Raw genomic sequence first — 18860 nt, 5'->3', positions numbered from 1 at the left:
GCCGTGAGACTGAGCTCTCTGCCTATACACACTCACTGTCACTTTTCGGGGGTAAACCAGCTAAAGACAAGTTGTTGCATTTCAACAGTGTGTTTGTGGAATCAGACCAGTGTTGTTGTTGTTGTTGTTGTTGTTGTTGTTGTTGTTGTTGTTGTCAGGAGTGATGCCTGTTTTGATTAGCATACCATAAATATGTAGTTACATTTTAATATCTGTTCATATAAATTTATTTCCATGTCAATAATGCAGTAAGAAGTAGAATCAATGTAAGTACAAGGGGAGTGAGAATGGCGTTTGATCGATTTCAAAGCGTATCATCTGGTTCAGATTATTTTTTTCCGTCATACAAGCAATAAAACTAAAATATGTGGACGTCAGTCACCGTTTTGCTTGAATTTGCTTCTCTGCAGAAAAAGCTCGTTTTCTCTGTTTATTGGTCAAAATCAGGTGTTTTTGCTGAAACCACCCTATGTTCTACGGCCGATTTCTAAACACTCAAAGAGGCTAGAAACAAACTTTCTTTTTCTGATGAAAGAAGAGAGTCTAAAGTCTTGGTAGATATTTTGGTAGATATGTTCAATGTTTATGTAGTCCGAAAAGTCAATATGTGGTGGGTCTTCAAAGTTCAGCGAAAATGCCCCAAAAGTCTGGCAGTATGGAGCTCTCCGCTCTGAACATGGCTGGCAGTCAAAAGCTGTGTCAGCTAGTTAGCTGCTTGGACAGTATTTATCTGTTTTCAGTACGTTCGTTGGCAGAAGTATGGGAGTCAAAAAATATATTTAAAAATAAAAATAATAATAAAATAAAACGACCACGCACGCGGGGGGAGGGCGTTCCCTCCGTACGCGGAGCCAATCACCGCCGTCCAAACATATGACGAGCTAGGAAGTGGTTGGCTGGCGGGAATTCGCTCGTGACGTCTCTGTTTCTAGTCAAATCTGAAGGTACGTCTGATCAAAGTTGTTGGTAGCTAGCTAATGCAGATGTCATTTCAATAACCTCTGTGAAACGATTGACGAGTGTAGTTCACTCTGGGTTAACTCCAGTTAGTCAACAACATGTGTTCAGTGTTGTTATAAAACGCAGGAGCATGCTAGTGGTGGTTTCCATGTAAAAAGGTAACCTCAAAATACTGTAACATACGGTTAGGGTTTAGCCAGGGATGAAGTTAGGGCTAGGGCTAGAGCTGGTTCTAGGGTTAGCCCTCCACTACTGTTTCATTGGTTACCAGACTTAAGCACTAATTGGAACTAAGTTGACAATCCCTTTCTGATCTGCTTACAGAGTGACAGGATGAAGGCTGACATGGAGAAGATAATCTTGTTGTCTGAAGGAGAGAGTGCCTGCAGGAGTAAGCTGCAGGAGTACCTGTCCTCCCTGACAGATGACCAGGCAGGTTTTCATCTCATCTACACAACTCACAACACCACCCTGCACACACACACACACACACACACACACACACACACACACACACACACACACACACACACACTCACACACACACACACACACACACACACACACACACACACACACACACACACACACACTCTCAGACACACACACAGACACACACACACACACACACACACACACACACACAGTACACACACACACACACACACACACACACACACACACACACACACAGACACACACACACACACACACACACACACACACACACACACACACAGTACACACACACACACACACACCCTGCACTCAGACCAGCTTCTCAAACATTCATTTGACTACACTACTAAGCGTCTTTGAGTGTCTAGAAAAGCGCTATATAAGTCTAATGTATTATTATTATTATTATTATTATTATTATTATTATTATTATGACATCTTAAACATGCCTGTTACTAAACACATATGTATGCCTCCTATTGAGACACTCGATGTCCCAGTGTTGTAATGTGTCTGCATCCTCCCATAGCTGACTACTATGGTCACTAACAGCGCACTGAAGGGGAAGAACATACGAGCCCTGATCAAAGGCATATTCAGAGGTAAGCTGATGTGGGGCGCCACAAGCCAAGAATGCTGTCTCACAGTGGTCTGACTGATGTCTGTTTCATATGGTGGTTCACTTCTGCACCGTGGGAGGTCTAGATCATTCAGGAAAGCTGTCATACAATGAGAGTACTGTGTGTGTGTGTGTGTGTGTGTGTGTGTGTGTGTGTGTGCGTGCGTGTGTGTGTGTGTGTGCGTGTGTGTGTGTGTGTGTGCGTGCGTGTGTGTGTGTGTGTGTGTGTGTGTGTGCGTGCGTGCATCTGTCTCTGTCTGTGTCTGTGCGTGTGCGTGCGTGCGCACATCTGTCTGTCCGTCCGTCTGTCTGTGTGTCTGTGCGTGCGTGCACATGTCTGTGTGTGTGTGTGTGTGTGTGTGTGTGTCTGTGTCTGTGTCTGTGTCTGTGTCTGTGTCTGTGCCTGCGTCTGCGTGTGCGTCTGCGTGTGCGTGTGTGTGTGCGTGTGTGTGTGTGTGTGTGTGTGTGTGTGTGTGTGTGTGTGTGCGTGTGTGTGTGTGTGTGTGTGTGTGTGTGTGTGCGTGCGTGCGTCTGTGTGTGTGTGTGTGTGTGTGCGTGTGTGTGTGTGTGTGCGTGTGTGCGTGCGCACATCTGTCTGTCCGTCCGTCTGTCTGTGTGTCTGTGCGTGCGTGCACATGTCTGTGTGTGTGTGTGTGTCTGTGTCTGTGTCTGTGTCTGTGTCTGTGTCTGTGCCTGCGTCTGCGTGTGCGTCTGCGTGTGCGTGTGCGTGTGCGTGTGTGTGTGTGTGTGTGTGTGTGTGTGTGTGTGTGCGTGTGTGTGTGTGCGTGTGCTTGTGCGTGTGTGTGTGTGTGTGTGTGTGTGTGTGTGTGTGTGCTTTCCGTCAGGTTCTCCACTTGGTGCTTCTGAGGGGACCAGCCGCAGGCTCCTGCTGTACCAGCACCTCGTCCCTCTGTGTGAGTCAAGGAACCTGCAGACGGAGGTGGTGCCTGACATCATCGGCCTGCTGATGCTGGAGGTAAACCTGCTGTGATTGGCCAGACGAGGTTGTTCTCTCGGGTCAGGGATGATGCAGTTGACATCTCAACCCTACAGACTGCTCTGGGCTCATACTGGGAATGGAAACCTGTAGTAGACTTGAGTACAGTATGTTTTGGAGATGGGGAAAGCACCCATAGAGAACTACAGAATGTCAATCGATTTAGTCATTTAAGCACCACTATGACTACTAGTTTAGACAGGGCTTTAGATTAGATTAGATTAGATCAAACAACGCTTCACTGACAGTGACTGACTGACCGACCGTGACTGAATGACATTCAATGACTGACAATGGTGGGAGTTGGCAAATGTCTGATTTCTGATTTACCACAGCAAGTAATAGACATGTTTTTTTAAAGATGAAAAGAATATTTAGTCTAGAAGCTTTTCACCATCAGATATCAGCGAGTTGTTTGTCTCGAGTTTTCTGCCTGTAGTGACTTTTGCTTTTGTGATATGATTGGACAATTTCTAATTTGGGGCGTGGCTTAGCGATAGGTCCATTACCTCCTTTGTAATTGTTGTTCATGTTCTCGTCATAGACCCACAACATGCCAGGCCCGGCTCTGGCTCAGCTGGCCTCCCTGTTTGTGGACGCCATCAAGGTAGATGGGAAGATGCGCAGTGGCAAATCCCTGGAGCTTTTCTCAACTGTGCTCTCAGCGCTGACAGCCACAGAGACCCTCTCCTATGGGAAAGGTACAACATAAATACAAACATAACTAATAGGTACTAACATTTTACATTACATTTACATTTTTGGCATTTAGCAGACGCCTTATTCCAAAGCGACTTACACTCAATACATTTGACTAAGCAAGTGAATCATCAATCCACCAGTCGTAGCAGGAAGAGTAATCTAGCTCAGGCCCGGGCCCATTGGCAGTCTCCGAATTGAAGGAAAAAAAACTAAACTAAATAACAACAACAAACTACGACGAACTACATCTAACACAAATTAACTACATTACGCTCTCTTCTAAACAGTGAAGCTTTATTTCAAATGATAAATCAACATGCAGGTATCCAATCTATGTTACATCTTGTTTTGTTTGACCTCTGTGACTGAGAATCAGTGGATGTGCATGTTACAGCATACACCCCAACTGTGGTACTCCAAAAGAATCTGTATCACTTCATGCCCCGTCTATTCCCTGGTGACGAAATCTTGTTCTCTCCCTTCACACACGCAGGAGAGCTCAGCGGCGAGGAGTACAAGAAGCAGGTGATCAACAGCCTCTGCTCCAGCAGGTAAGGGCGTTTGTCGTCTGTTTGCCGATCGCCTTGGATCATTTAGGCAGCTGTCTAGGAAATTTACATTTTTACATTTACATTTTTGGCATTTAGCAGACGCCTTATCCCAAAGCGACTTACAATCAATACATTTGACTAAGCATTTGACTAAGCAAGTGTTACAAGTGAATCATCAATCCACCAGGAAATAAGCATTGAACTGCGTAGGATGAGGGATTCATATCTGGGCAGATTCTCATATCGGTGTGTGATTAGGGAATCACTTCCACTTTTGGTTTTATGTAACAATTCATTTGGAGGCGATCGTCACGACACTAACACATGCATATGTTGTGCATCTTTCCTCACAGATGGGATCCTCAGTGTGTTATCCACCTGACCACCATGTTCAGGTAAGGCCAATGTCTGACACACACACACACACACACACACACACACACACACACCCTGGTGGATTTCCCCTCACCCTCTGTTGCTTGCCGGGTTCCCACGGGTCCTTGAAATCCTTGAAAGTTTGTGAATTTGAGAAAAAGAAATCAAGGTCTTAAAAGTTTTTGAAAATAGACATGGGTCATTGAGAGTGCTTGAATTTCTCTCTCTCTCTCTCTCTCTCTCTCTCTCTCTCTCTCTCTCTCTCTCTCTCTCTCTCTTTTTAATTGTTGTCTGTGAGCGGAGAGTTCCTATTATATAAAATCTCATCTAGATCTGTCTCAAATTATGCCGTGTTGGGTCCTTCAATTTGAGGGAATTGAGTCTTGAAAGTCCTTGAAAGTCCTTGAAAGGTGCTTGAATGTGATGTTTCAGAAGGTGTGGGAACCCTGTGCTTGCCTCTCTAGGGATGTGCCAAGGCCAATGTCTGACACACACACACACACACACACACACACACACACACACACACACACACACACCCTCACCCTCTGTTGCGTGCCTCTCCAGGGACGTGCCCCTGGCCCCAGAGGAGCAGCAGTTCGTGGTGGAGAAGGTTCTCAGGATGTTCCTCAAACTGGACCTGCAGGAGATCCCCCCGCTGGTCTACCAACTGCTAATGCTGGCAGCTAAGTGTGTGTGTGTGTGTGTGTGTGTGTGTGTGTGTGTGTGTGTGTGTGTGTGTGTGTGTGTGTGTGGCTGTGTGTGTGTGGCTGTGTGTGTGGCTGTGTGGCTGTGTGTGTGGCTGTGTGGCTGTGTGTGTGTGTGTGTGTGTGTGTGTGTGTGTGGCTGTGTGTGTGTGTGTGGCTGTGTGTGTGGCTGTGTGTGTGGCTGTGTGTGTGGCTGTGTGTGTGGCTGTGTGTGTGTGTGTGTGTGTGTGGCTGTGTGTGTGGCTGTGTGTGTGGCTGTGTGTGGCTGTGTGTGTGGCTGTGTGTGTGTGTGTGTGTGTGTGTGTGTGTGGCTGTGTGGGTGTGTGTGTGTGTGTGTGTGTGTGTGGCTGTGTGGGTGGTGTTGTTGTGGTGTCTGTGTGCCTCTATTGAATCACATTTGGATATATTGAATCTACACAATCACATTAATGATGTTTACGTAAGTTCAGGCGGATACACTTGAAGTGGAACAGTGACAGACAGCCGATCCACATGTAGGAAAAACATCAGCACACGTCTCAGGGACGAGGCTTCAAAGCAACACTGCACCCTGCTGGTTAAACAACGGAACGCCACAGGCCACGAGAGTTAATTTGTTGTCCCAGCCATCACCCCAGCGTCTGTGCGCTTGGTCGCTCTACGCAGGGTTTGATAGTTCTGGACTCCCTGCTTACACTATGTTCTTTTGTATTTGATGTTGTTTAAACTTCAGACAGGGAGCTATACAGAGCGGATATTATCATTTATTTGGACACCGTAGGATCTTTTCCCGATACGTTTTGGTAGCCTTGAAATAGAAAAAAATAGCGTTGTGGGGGAACAACCTTTTGTGTGTGTGTGTGTTTGTCTGCAGGGCTGTAAGAAGCAGGTCCTGGATGGAATCATCAGCTACTTCAGACAGCAGGACCTCCGGCAGGAAGAAGAACAGAAAGATGGAGAGTAAGAGATCGTTCTGGCATACAAATAAACCACCATGTCTCACTGTCATGTGGGAGCGACCTCGATGAGCCAGTTCTACTATACAATGGGGGAAATAAGTATTAAACACTATCACTATATTTTGTCCAGTAAATGTATTTCAAATGAGCCTATTCAAGTGAAATTTGCACCAGATTTCGGTATTAACTCAAACAACCCAGACAACAAATGGGATGCGAGGTGGGTGGACCTTCCAGCAGGACAACGATCCAAAGCACACAGCAAAGGAAACTTTTGGTTTCAGAGAAAGAAAATCAACTTGTTGGAATGGCCCAGTCAATAACCTGACTTAAACCCAGTTGAACATTTGTGGAAGCATCTGAAGATCCAGATTCACAAGAGGGCCGACCCGCAATCTTCAAGATTTAAAGACATCCTGCCCATGTATCTGTCCATCTATCCCTCTACCCCCCCCCCCCCCCCCCCCTCACTTCCTCTCTCAGGTGTATGGATGTAGAGGTCCAGTCCCCCCCCCAGTACCAGCTGAGGCATGTGGAGGGGACTGTTATCCTACACATCGTCTTAGCGGTGCGGTTGAACCACGAGATGGGGAGGGAGTTCCTCAAAAGCTTCAAGGTAACCCATGCTCTCGCATCTCACTGTCTCACCCATCATTTGCATTTAATTCATAACTGAATTACAACCATATGCAAATTAAATGGATGATTATGAGGGGCGGTGATCATAGGCGTTAGAGGTAGCTAGCTAACATGACATTGATCATACTCGTAAGACTTTTCACTTTTTTAAAAATGCCGATCGAGAGAGGACGCTGGCGTTGCTTGTTTTCGCCGCTTCTCCGCCGGAAATGTAGATATACTTGCAGTATACAGAGTAGATTGTCCTACAAAGACACTTAGATTTAGTAATCTAAAAACTAATTAGACTATACTTTCTTTTATTTTAGTTTTTGTTTCTTTTTATTATTACTACTCGATCTTTTCAGTTTGTAAAGCGTCTTTGAGTGTCTAGAAAAGTGCTATATAAGTCTAATGTATTATTATTATTATTATTATTATTATTATTATTATTATTATTATTATTATTATCATGTCACTGTTCAACAGTCTGTGAGGACCAAACTGCTGTGTGAACACTGTAACAAGTGTGTTCTGTACTGTGCTTATGGTCTGTATGGGGGGGGGTCCGTCCTCTGTAGACGTCCCAGGGGGAGCTCTGCCCTTTCAGCATCGCCCTGCTGCTCTCCGTGGCCCGGGTCCAGCGCCTGGAGGAACAGGTAGGAACCCTGCAGGAACGGACGACTGGGACTGAATATCTATGTTACTGAAATGAGACGTTCATCCCTCTCCCTCCCCCCCTCTCTCTCTCTCTCTCCCTCCCTCCCATCACTCCATCTCTCTCTCTCCCTCCCTCCCGTCACTCCCTCTCTCTCTCTTTCCCTCCCTCCCATCACTCCCTCTCTCTCTCTCTTTTTCCCTCCCTCCCATCACTCTCTCTCTCCCTCCCTCTCCCTCCCTCCCTTCCTCCCTCTCCCTCCCTCCCTCCCTCTCCCTCCCTCCCATCACTCCCTCTCTCTCTCTCCCTCCCTCCCTCCCTCTCTCTCTCCCTCCCTCCCTCCCTCCCTCCCCCTACCTCCCTCCCATCACTCCCTCTCTCTCTCTTTCCCTCCCTCCCATCACCCCCTCTCTCTCCCTCCCTCCCTCCCCCCCTCTCCCTCCCTCTCCCTCCCTCCCTCCCTCCCTCCCTGGGTGTGGTAGGTTTTTGAGCTCCTGAAGGGGGCGATCACCAGGAGCTTCAGGGATGACCAGCTGCAGCAGGGGTCAAAGTTCCTGCAGGACCTGCTGCCTCAGCGCCTCGGCGTGGCTCACATGATCCTGGACACGGTCAAGAACAGGTCAGTGAAAGATTTGTAAAAATAAATAAATAATAATATAATTGATTCCCTATTCAAATGCGGGACACTACAAAGACAAGGGTTCTGAAATGGTGCAAACTTTTCTTCAGCTGTCTGAATTAGCTCTCATCTTAATGACTGTTCTGTAAATATGTCTTTGTACTGTACTGTCCTTTTCTGAATGCTTCGCTGTTTCATCTTTTTGATTCAACATTGAATATTAAACATTGAAACATTTCCTGTCATTAAATGTAATCAACAACAACAACAAAGAACAGGTCAGTGGACCACTTAGGGGGTGTTTCGACTATATAAATATAGTGTTACTTACTTTATTGTAAAGTGCTTTGAGTTGCATTTCATGTACGAAAGGCGCTGTATATAAATAAAGTTTTACTTACTTACTATAGTACACGTATGTCAGGATGCCAACCATGACTCTTCCCAAACCCTTAGAGCATTAAAAAAGTGTGTAACTTTGTATTCTGAAAAGTGCAACAGCGTGTGTCATGTGAGGTACCATTCACTTACATGACTGTTTGTTGGAATGGAATGGAATGGACTTTATTTGTCATTGCTACAGTACAGGTACCAAACAACGACATTTAGGAGGGGTGGCTCCCCTGGTGTTAGGAAAGGAAAATTTTTTTTTTTTTTTTTTTTTTTTTGAAAAAGCATAAAATCACAAGAAGGTAAGGAGCTGGTTTACATCAATAAAGGCTATGTAAACAATCCACTGTACTATACTGCACAGATAGTCAACTAGGGTTGTCATATTGCACAAAAGTATTTTTTCACGTTATTTTAAAGTGTCACAGTTTGCAGGCTTGAAATTTACATGTTTGTGCCTCAGCACTAGCTGCCATACAATCCGTCCGGACTGTCCTGGGCCCAGAACTTAGGCCTTTTCTGTGTTCAGGGCCTTGACGGCCCTGTGGTAGAAGCAGTTCTTCAGTCTGTTTGTCTTAGCGGCCGGGGTCCTGTACCTCCTGTTCGAGGGCAGCCTGACAAAGTGTACGTGCCCAGGGTGGGTCGGGTCCCTGGAGATCTTGGAGGCCCTCCTGAGACAGCGTGTGTTGTACAGCTCCTCCAGAGAGGGGAGGGGGGCGCCGGTGATCTTCTGTGCTGTTCTCACGACTCTCTGTAGCGCGTTTCTCTCCGCTGTTGTGCAGCTGTGGAACCAGTTGCAGATGCCGTAGGTGAGGATGCTCTCCACTGCGCCGTGGTAGAAGGCCACCAGTATCTCCTGCTTGTTGTGTTCTTTCCTGAGGCATCTCAGGGTGTATAGCCGCTGTTGTGCCCTCTTGATGGTGCCTTTTGTGTTGTCCTTCCAGGCCAGGTCATCCCGCATACGATGAATTCCTGGGTCTTTGACTTGTTTAGCAGCAGGTTGTTAACCTTGCACAGCTTGCTCAGTTGCTCTACCTCATCCCTGTACGCCGCCTCGTCCCCCCCCGAGATACATCCCACCACGGTGGTGTCGTCTGCAAACTTTACGATGTAGTTGCTGGGGTGGACGGGGGTGAAGTCGTGGGTGTAGAGGTTGTAGAGGATGGGGCTTAGCACGCAGCCCTGGGGGGACCCAGTGCTGAGGCTGAGGGCTGTGGAGGTGTGGGGGCCCACCCGCACCCTCTGGGGGCGGTCGGTCAGGAAGTCCTTGATCCACGCACATATAGAGTGTGATAGACCCAGGTCTAGTAGTTTGGTCACTAGCCTGTCTGGAAGGATGGTGTTGAAGGCGGAGCTGAAGTCCACGAAGAGCAGTCTCGCGTAGCTGTTTCCCCTCTCCAGGTGGGATAGAGTGGCGTGGAGAGTCGTCGCTATGGCGTCCTCTGTGGACCTGTGGGCTCTGTAGGCGAACTGGTATGGATCCAGGTTGGGCGGGAGGCGTGTGAGTATGTGGGCCCGGACTAGTTTCTCGAAGCACTTCATGATGATTGGTGTGAGTGCCACCGGGCGGTAGTCGTTTAGGCAGCTCACCGTGCTTTTCTTCGGGACTGGGATGATAGTTGAGGTTTTCAGGCAGGGTGGGATGGTGGCCTGGGTCGGGACTGGTTAAAGATGTTGGTGAAAACCCCGGCCAGCTGGTCGGCGCAGTCTCTCAGCACCCGTCCCAGGACGCCATCCGGCCCCGAGGCTTTCCTGGGGTCCACCGCCTTCAGTACGCGTCTCACCTCATGCTCTGTGAGGGTGAGGCTGCTGAGAGCTGGAGAGAGTGGTGTTTGAACCGGGCGTAGAAGGTGTTCAGCTTTCCCGCCAGCAGGGGGTCGTCCTCTGCGGCTGTGAGCCTGTTGGCTCTGAAGTTTGTCATCTGCTGAACCCCCTGCCACATCCGCCTGGAGTCGTTGCTCAGGAGGCATTCCTCAATCTTCTCTCTGTGCTCTGCCTTGGCCGCTTTGATGCCGCGCTTTAGGTTGGCCCTGGTGGAGCTGTACAGCGGTGTGCGCTTCCCTGCGAAGAAGGCGTTGTCCCTCTCGTTGATCAGTTTTTGGACCTTCCCAGTCATCCATGGCTTCGTGTTGGGGTAGACCCGGACCCGTTTGTCCACGGTGACTGAGTTGGTGCAGTTCACTATGTGGTTCAGAACCGACGACTTGTACTGTTCCAGGTCCTCATGCTCATATTCCTGCCATAGGGTGTCATTTAGGCAGATCTGCAGTGGAGCGGACCCTTCTGGCCAGGTTCTGACAGTCTTAGTGGTGATGGGAGCACTTTTCCCCATTGTAGTGTATGCAGGAATCAGGAGGATTGACACATGGTCAGACATGCCTAGATGTGCTAGCGGACTAGCCTTGTAAGCACGTTTGATGTTGGTGTATACCTTATCCAGTGTTTTTTCTCCTCTCGTTGCACATTTTACATGCTGATAGAACTTGGGTAGTACTGCCTTCAGGTCGACATGATTAAAGTCCCCCGCTATGATGTGAATAGCCTGTGGATCAGTGCTTTGTTGGCTACTAATGACTTCATATAGTCGCGCCAATGCTACTTTGCTGTCTGCGCTAGGCGCTATATACACACATGTAATTAGCACCGCGTTAAACTCCCTAGGGAGGTATGTGGGTCGGCATTTAACAGTCAAGTATTCCAGGTCTGGGGAGCAGTGGCTACTTACAGTTTTCGTGTTTAAGCACCAGCTATCCTTCGTCGATATTATGATCCCACCTCCTCTTGACTTCCCGCTAAGCTCCGTTCGGTCAGCGCGATGTAGCGTGCGCCCCTCCAAGCTAACAGTAGCGTCCACAATGTTGTCATTTAGCCAGGTTTCGGTCAGAATAATCACACAGCTATCCCCAACGATGTTGTTTTTGGCCACCTGTAGTCTCAGTTCATCCATCTTGTTCGTCAGGGATCTGACGTTAGAGAGGAAAATGCTTGGTAAAGCTGGTTTGTTTGGGCTTCTCCTCAGCCTTGCTAGCAGGCCTCCCCGGCGGCCTCGCCGTTTCTTGCGGTCTCGCCGCCTGCGTTTCCGCCTCAGGGAGGGGACTGTGAACCAGTGCTCTCCCGGTAGCCTGGCGATGTCCTTGTCAATTCTGTATTGCTCCAGGAAATCCGCCGTTACTATCTTGTCGTTTTGCGTGCCGACTTCTAATAAGTCGAGCCTGCTGTAGGTACTATATACATAACTGTTCCCTATAAGTACTAAAAAAAAAGTGAACATACAAATGTTCTTAAAAACACAATGAAACACCAGTGTGGTAGCCCCCCGAGCTGCGGCGACTAAGCGCGCGGCCATCTTGGAACAACCATGTTCCTGCCATGTGAGGTACCGTTCACTTACATGACTGTTTGTTCCTGCCCAGAACCTCCTGTGTGATTGACTATGAGAAAAAAAAAAATTCTAAGAAGAAAATACCCCCTGAGCCTGCGAGAGCGGGGGCGGAAGATGGCTCATCGGCAGACAACCCGGTAACGAACACAGGAACGGAACAGACTACGAGATTGATGATCAGCATACCTGAGGCTCCGACAGCTACAGCAGGACACACGCTCCAGAACTGCGTATGTGGTTGGACAAAGGTTACTTCCACCCATGGCCTGAAGATACACCAGGGCAAGAAAGGGTGCCTAAAGAAGGGTCAACAGGGAAGTCGCATCGACAGCTACTTTTTGAGAAGCAGGCCGAGTCAGTCGACTGAAGTTCAGCAGCAGGACACACACCACAGTCTGCAGGACATCAACACCCCTGTCCCAGAGGAGGAAGAACAAGGCACAGGAGAGCAACCTGCATCCAACACATCACGACCACCAGCAGAGAAGAAGATCCAGGGGCGAAGGCCATTAGTCAAGTGGCCAAAGTCCTGCAACAAGACGCTGTGGAAGGAGGTCAACACTGATCTCTGCAACATCCTAGAAGGGATTAGAGGCACCACCATGAAGAAGTTGGAGAGAATGGGCAACCTCATCTATGCCTATGGAGTGGAACAGTTCGGAGTGGTCGAAGGCAAACGATCTACTCAGTCAATTCCCACCAAGTCCAGAAGGCAGACAGAAATAGACCGACTAGTCAAGGAGAGGAGGCAGCTGAAGAAGCAATGGAGGAAGGCCACAGAGGAGGAGAAGGAGGGAATAAACCTGCTGCAGGAAGAGATTAAGAGCAGGCTTGCAACACTGAGGAGAGCTGAAAACCTCCTGAAGAGGCGCAGAAGGAAGGAGCAAACAAGATCACGCTTCTACAAAGATCCTTTCAAATTTGTGAAGACTCTCTTCACAAAGGAGAAGAGCGGAAGTCTCTCTGTGGCAAAGGCCCACCTGGAAGAACATCTGAAAAAGGGCTGCACAGATGACCGACACCAGGAAGAGGTCACGCTCCCACCTGACATGCCACCAGTCAATCCACCAGAGCACGAACTAGATATCAGTCCACCCAGGTGGAGTGAAGTAGACAACACTGTGCGTAGAGCAAGGGCCGCGTCAGCTCCAGGTCCCAACGGAGTTCCATACAGGCTCTACAAAAACGCACCAGATGTCCTGAGATTCCTCTGGAAGCTGATGAAAGTTGTGTGGCAAAAGAAGGCGATACCAACGTCCTGGCGGAGAGCCGGAGGGATCCTTATCCCCAAGGAAAAGGACTCAACAGAAATCGGACAGTTCCGGCAGATCAGCCTTCTAAATGTCGAGGGAAAAATCTTCTTCAGCGTGGTCGCTCATAGACTGGCAGGATACCTGCAAAGAAACAACCTGATTGACACGTCAATCCAGAAAGCAGGCATCTCAGGCTTCTCAGGGTGTGTCGAACATGCTAGTGTCATCTGGCATCAGATCCAGGTCGCCAAGAAGGAGGGAACGGACCTCCACGTGGTGTTCCTGGATCTCGCGAATGCCTTTGGCTCAGTCCCTCACAACCTCCTGTGGACAGCCTTCGACTACTTCAGGATCCCACCAGCTCTCACAACCCTTGTCAAGGCCTACTTCCAGGACGTCCAGCTCTGCGTGACCACAGCAGAGTACACCACAGCATGGCAACATCTGGAAGTGGGAATCATGGCCGGCTGCACCATCTCCCCGCTGGCCTTCACCATGGCCATGGAGGTCATTATTCGGGCCTCTCGATGGGTGGTTGGCGGACAGCGAATAAGACCTGGGCTGAGGCTGCCGCCGATCAGAGCCTACATGGATGACCTCACAACACTCACCACGACCAAGGCTTGCACAGTACGGCTACTAAGAAAGCTCCAGGAAAACATTGAGTTGGCTCGCATGAAGATCAAGCCGAGCAAGTCCAGAAGCATCTCCATTGTCAAGGGGAAGTTGTCAGACCACCGCTTCCACATTGGCAAAGAACCCATTCCAACGGTCTCCGAGAAGCCTGTGAAGAGCCTAGGTTGTTGGTATGATGCCTCCCTCAAAGATAAAGAGCAAGTAGAGCAGCTCAGGAAGGAGGTAGCCAGCGGCCTGGAGAACATTGACAGAACCCTGCTTCCTGGCAAGCTGAAGCTCTGGTGCATGCAGTATGGACTACTTCCACGTCTCCTGTGGCCACTAACCCTCTATGAAGTTCCTCTCTCAAAGGTGGAAAAGCTGGAGAGACTGGTCAACTCATATGCAAGGAAGTGGCTTGGCCTTCCCAGGTGCCTCAGCAGCATTGGGCTCTACGGCAAAGGGATGTTACACCTGCCCATTTCCAGTCTGACAGAGGAGTACAAGTGTGCCAAAGTCAGACTGGAGATGATGCTTCTGGATTCGAATGATCCATTTGTAGCCCAAGCTGCCCCCATCCTGGCCACTGGGAGGAAGTGGACCCCATTGGCTGCAACTGAGCAGGCAAAGGCAGCACTCAGACACAGGGACATTGTGGGCCGAGTGCAGGAGGGGAGGAGTGGTCTTGGCCTCGGGATTAGTACACCGGCCTGGAGCAAGGCCAATCCATCTCAGAGACGCAAGCTGGTGGTCCAGGAGGTACGTCGGGAAGAGGAAGCAGGAAGGCGCGCACAAGCTGTGGCGCAGTCAAAGCAAGGGCAGTGGATGGCATGGGAAGGAGTGGAAAAGAGGAAGATCTCCTGGAAAGATCTGTGGGAGATGGAGGCATTCAGAGCGAGCTTCACCATCAGGGCTGCCTACGATGTCCTGCCTTCTCCTGCAAACCTAAGCCAGTGGTATGGCGAAGACCCCACGTGCCCTCTATGTCAAAGTCCAGCAACACTGAAGCACATCTTAGTGGGATGCAAGACCAGCCTCACCCAAGGCCGTTACACCTGGCGGCACGACCAGGTGCTAAGGTGTCTTGCAGCAGTGCTGGAAAGTCAACGGACAAGTGTGAACGCCCTTCCTCCCCCATCATCCCGGTGGCAGCCAGCACCATTTGTTCGGGAGGGCGAGGGTCAAGCCAGCCTCACCACCATAAGACCAGACACTGGGCAGCTGGGCAGAGCACGGGACTGGAAGCTGCTGGCAGACTTGGACAAGAAACTCTGCTTCCCAGCTGAGATCGCAGCCACCAACCTGCGACCAGACCTTGTGCTGTGGTCAGCCTCGCTCAAGCTCGTTTACATCATCGAGCTCACTGTGCCCTGGGAGGGTGCAGTGGAGGAGGCCTACGAGCGGAAGAGGCTGAGGTACACTGAACTCGCAGCAGATGCCCAACAACAAGGCTGGACAGCGAAGGTACGCCCAGTGGAAGTAGGCTGCAGAGGGTTCGTAGCCACCTCAACATCCAGGCTACTCAGGGAGATGGGAGTGCGAGGGAAGACCCACCGGCAGGCAATCAAGGACCTCTCCAGGGCTGCTGAAAAGGGGAGCCAGTGGCTGTGGATGAAGAGAAAGGACTCGACCCGGGCGTTCAAATGAGCTGATCGCATCTAGGGAGTGAACCTGGGACGCTGGGATTCACTGCTGAACCCTCTGGAGGTGTCGTGGGCTTATCAGCGAAACATTCATGAAGGAGGGCGCCCACTTGACAACCCAAAGGATGCCATCGCTCATTTGAACACCACAGAGTCTCATCGGTGCCTTTAGTATGTATGTATCGAGGGATATCAACATCTAGTCCTACATAACAGATCTGAGCATGTTTCTAAACTGTGTGGTGACTTGGGACCCCCTCTCTCTCCCCTCCAGTGTGTTCGACTGGGACCACGTCATCCAGGGCCTGGTCCAGCTGGGCTTCATCCTCATGGACGCCTTCGGGCCCAAACCCGGGCCGTTTGGGAAGACCAGCGAGGGTACCGCCACCACGCCCAAGACCCCCACCCAGCAGGCCTGCCGGCTGGGGGGCCAGGTCCTCTTAGAGGGCTTCAAGGTACAAGCAGCACTCGAGATGAGGGGGGATGGCACCCCCCCTGAAATAAAAACAGTCAAAATCATCCCCCTTCTAAAACTGATATCCCCCCTTTCCATCCCGTTTGTCATTTTATTAATGAAGGTGGTATTACTGCTATTTCAACATGTAGTTTTGTGCATATTGAGTAAAATACTGTGGGCGAGGGAGCTGGGGGGCACGCACACATGCAATGACATTTTTACCAAGTCACTGACACTGATGTCACTGACGCTGTGGGGATGCTCAAACTGTCCCCATATGATCAAATCCACCATCCCCCTGATTGTCTTTTTCAACTTGAGTACTGGGTACAAGGCCGTACATTGTCTTCCATCTACTTACTGTAATCTTCGATTAATTAGTAATTAATTATTTAATTATTTGGCTTTGGGTCCTCAGCATTGGCTTGTTTTCTTTTCCAAGTATTTTTTCACTTTGTTTTGTTTGATTTTTTCGCCGACCTCCCTGCTTTCCCCCCCGCCATCTCCCGCCTCTCACTGCCTCCACTACCGGACTACAGTATTCACCGCCTCCACTACCGGACTACAGTATTCACCGCCTCCACTACCGGACTACAGTATTCACCGCCTCCACTACCGGACTACAGTATTCACCGCCTCCACTACCGGACTACAGTATTCACCGCCTCCACTACCGGACTACAGTATTCACCGCCTCCACTACCGGACTACAGTATTCACCGCCTCCACTACCGGACTACAGTATTCACCGCCTCCACTACCGGACTACAGTATTCACCGCCTCCACTACCGGACTACAGTATTCCCCGCCTCCACTACCGGACTACAGTATTCACCGCCTCCACTACCGGACTACAGTATTCACCGCCTCCACTACCGGACTACAGTATTCCCCGCCTCCACTACCGGACTACAGTATTCACCGCCTCCACTACCGGACTACAGTATTCACCGCCTCCACTACCGGACTACAGTATTCACCGCCTCCACTACCGGACTACAGTATTCACCGCCTCCACTACCGGACTACAGTATTCACCGCCTCCACTACCGGACTACAGTATTCACCGCCTCATTGTTCCTGTCCCCCGGCTCTGTGTTGCCGACCGACCCGCTGCGCGCCGCTCTCAGGCGTCGCTGGCCTGGCCGTGCTGTGCTGCTGCCCTCGTCCCGGGAGGCTGCCCGCCGGCTGCTGGTCGCTCCCAGCCTATCCACTGACCTGCTCCCACCTGTACTCTGGTTTCGTCTTCGGCTTGGTTTCGCCCTCCTGCTGCTCCTGTCGTTTTGCCCTGGACTCCCGGCCTTCTCACCTGCCCCCACCTCCCCCTGCCCTTCTCTCGTCTCACCTATACTGCCACTCTGACTCTGTGTTCCATGTTACTTGTTGTTTTTGTGTTTCCCATATCCCCTATATTGTCAGCGTGTTTGAGCCTCGGAAAAGCGCTATATAAATCTAATAAATTATTATTATTATTGCAGCAAGTATCGTGTCCCTTGATTGGGGGGTGGGGGGGGGTCTTAAATCGACAATTGTTTTTATTCATTTTTTTATTTATTCGTTCTTGCAGATGCATGAGCCAATCAGAGGGGAGATCCTGGAGCAATTGTTGAACCGACTGGTCACAAAGACCGCCTTGCCTGTGACTCATTTCCTAGGTAACAATTTTCACCACCTTCCACCTTTGTTTTCACATGTCCTATGCACTCAGAAGACTGGGAGAGGACAATGCTATATGCTATAATGCTGATGCTATACAATGATATATGCTATAATGCTAATGCTATACTATGCTATAATGCTGATGCTATACAATGCTATATGCTATAATGCTAATGCTATACAGTGCTATATGCTGTCATGCTAATGCTATCCAATGCTATAACTGAGTGTTCCACTGTGTTTCTGTCTGCACCCTCAGACCTCCTCTCTGACATCGTCGTCTCGGCTCCCATGAGTCAGCTCGGCTCCCATGAGTCGGCTCGGCTCCTCCTGGAGTCGTCCTCCAAGGTGACGGAGACGTTTGACTACCTGTCCTACCTGCCCTTGTCCACGGTGCAGGGCCTGCTCAGGGCTGTACTGGTACACACACACACGCACGCGCACACGCACACGCACACGCACACACACACACACACACGCACACCCCTTCTGTGTCATGGTCACACACCCTCTCCCCTCCCTGCTCTCTCTCTCTCCCCAGCCCCTGCTGAAGGTCAGTATGTCCATGAAGGACGCTCTGATTCTGGCTGTCCGGAAGGCCATGTTCTCCAGGTGAGTGTTCCTCCCAGCTATCTGAAGCCAGAGTTCTGGGTTGTCATGTATACACTTGGTCTAGCCTCTCACCCTACAGGATCAGCAGTACATGCATACACATGCATACACATGCATACACAGAAACACAGAAAACCTGCTCATTCCAAACGTTTCACATACTGTATGTAGGCCCTATACTAGCAGGTAAGCTACAGCAAGGAATGGCTACCTCAGATATTTAACACTAGAACAGCCATGCCTTTTTTACCTACTAAAAGAGCTCAAATGACCCCCTCTTTACAATGCTCAAGCTGCTATTTACACACAACCACTAGTTGGCCACTTGTAAGTTAGCCTGCTTCCTACACAGAAAAACTTCAAAACAGCTTTATACTATCTTATCCTGAAGTGATTTTGAAAATGTAAGGATACTGGGGTGGTAGAACGCACATATCTAGGAAAAGTCATGAAAGGAGGGTCCTGAAATGTGTCTGTTCTAGTGTTAATAGTAATACAATAACGACTCATGTACGAGCTGTGGTAAAGTGACTCAGCTCCAGATATGACATGTAGGTCGTTGTTATTTAGTAAGTGGTGGTGTGTTAAGTGTATTTTATTGTGATATTGTGTGTGTGAGAAATAATAATAATACAATCATTGAAA

The 18860-nt window shown here is 49.5% G+C and overlaps 1 protein-coding gene across 1 annotated transcript in view; it reads left to right on the top strand.

Annotated features, from left to right (window-relative positions):
- Positions 1 to 1293: 1293 nt before the first annotated feature.
- Positions 1294 to 18860, top strand: part of LOC308150815 (Fanconi anemia group I protein-like) — a gene marked incomplete at both ends in the record, with an annotated part of 33012 nt that continues 15445 nt past the window's right edge. The window contains 15 exons of the mRNA XM_080523607.1: positions 1294 to 1392; positions 1949 to 2021; positions 2884 to 3014; positions 3580 to 3736; positions 4231 to 4288; positions 4642 to 4683; positions 5231 to 5354; positions 6224 to 6309; positions 6792 to 6924; positions 7508 to 7585; positions 8067 to 8203; positions 15761 to 15941; positions 17512 to 17599; positions 17863 to 18023; positions 18145 to 18215. Coding sequence (XP_080379733.1) covers positions 1294 to 1392; positions 1949 to 2021; positions 2884 to 3014; positions 3580 to 3736; positions 4231 to 4288; positions 4642 to 4683; positions 5231 to 5354; positions 6224 to 6309; positions 6792 to 6924; positions 7508 to 7585; positions 8067 to 8203; positions 15761 to 15941; positions 17512 to 17599; positions 17863 to 18023; positions 18145 to 18215 — 1619 coding nt within the window. The remainder of the gene's footprint in view (positions 1393 to 1948; positions 2022 to 2883; positions 3015 to 3579; positions 3737 to 4230; positions 4289 to 4641; positions 4684 to 5230; positions 5355 to 6223; positions 6310 to 6791; positions 6925 to 7507; positions 7586 to 8066; positions 8204 to 15760; positions 15942 to 17511; positions 17600 to 17862; positions 18024 to 18144; positions 18216 to 18860) is intronic.

The sequence above is a fragment of the Nansenia antarctica genome (assembly GCF_963989245.1).
Source record: "Nansenia antarctica genome assembly, chromosome: 2".
Lineage (NCBI taxonomy): Eukaryota > Metazoa > Chordata > Actinopteri > Argentiniformes > Microstomatidae > Nansenia > Nansenia antarctica.
This window is presented reverse-complemented; position numbering and strand designations above follow the sequence as displayed.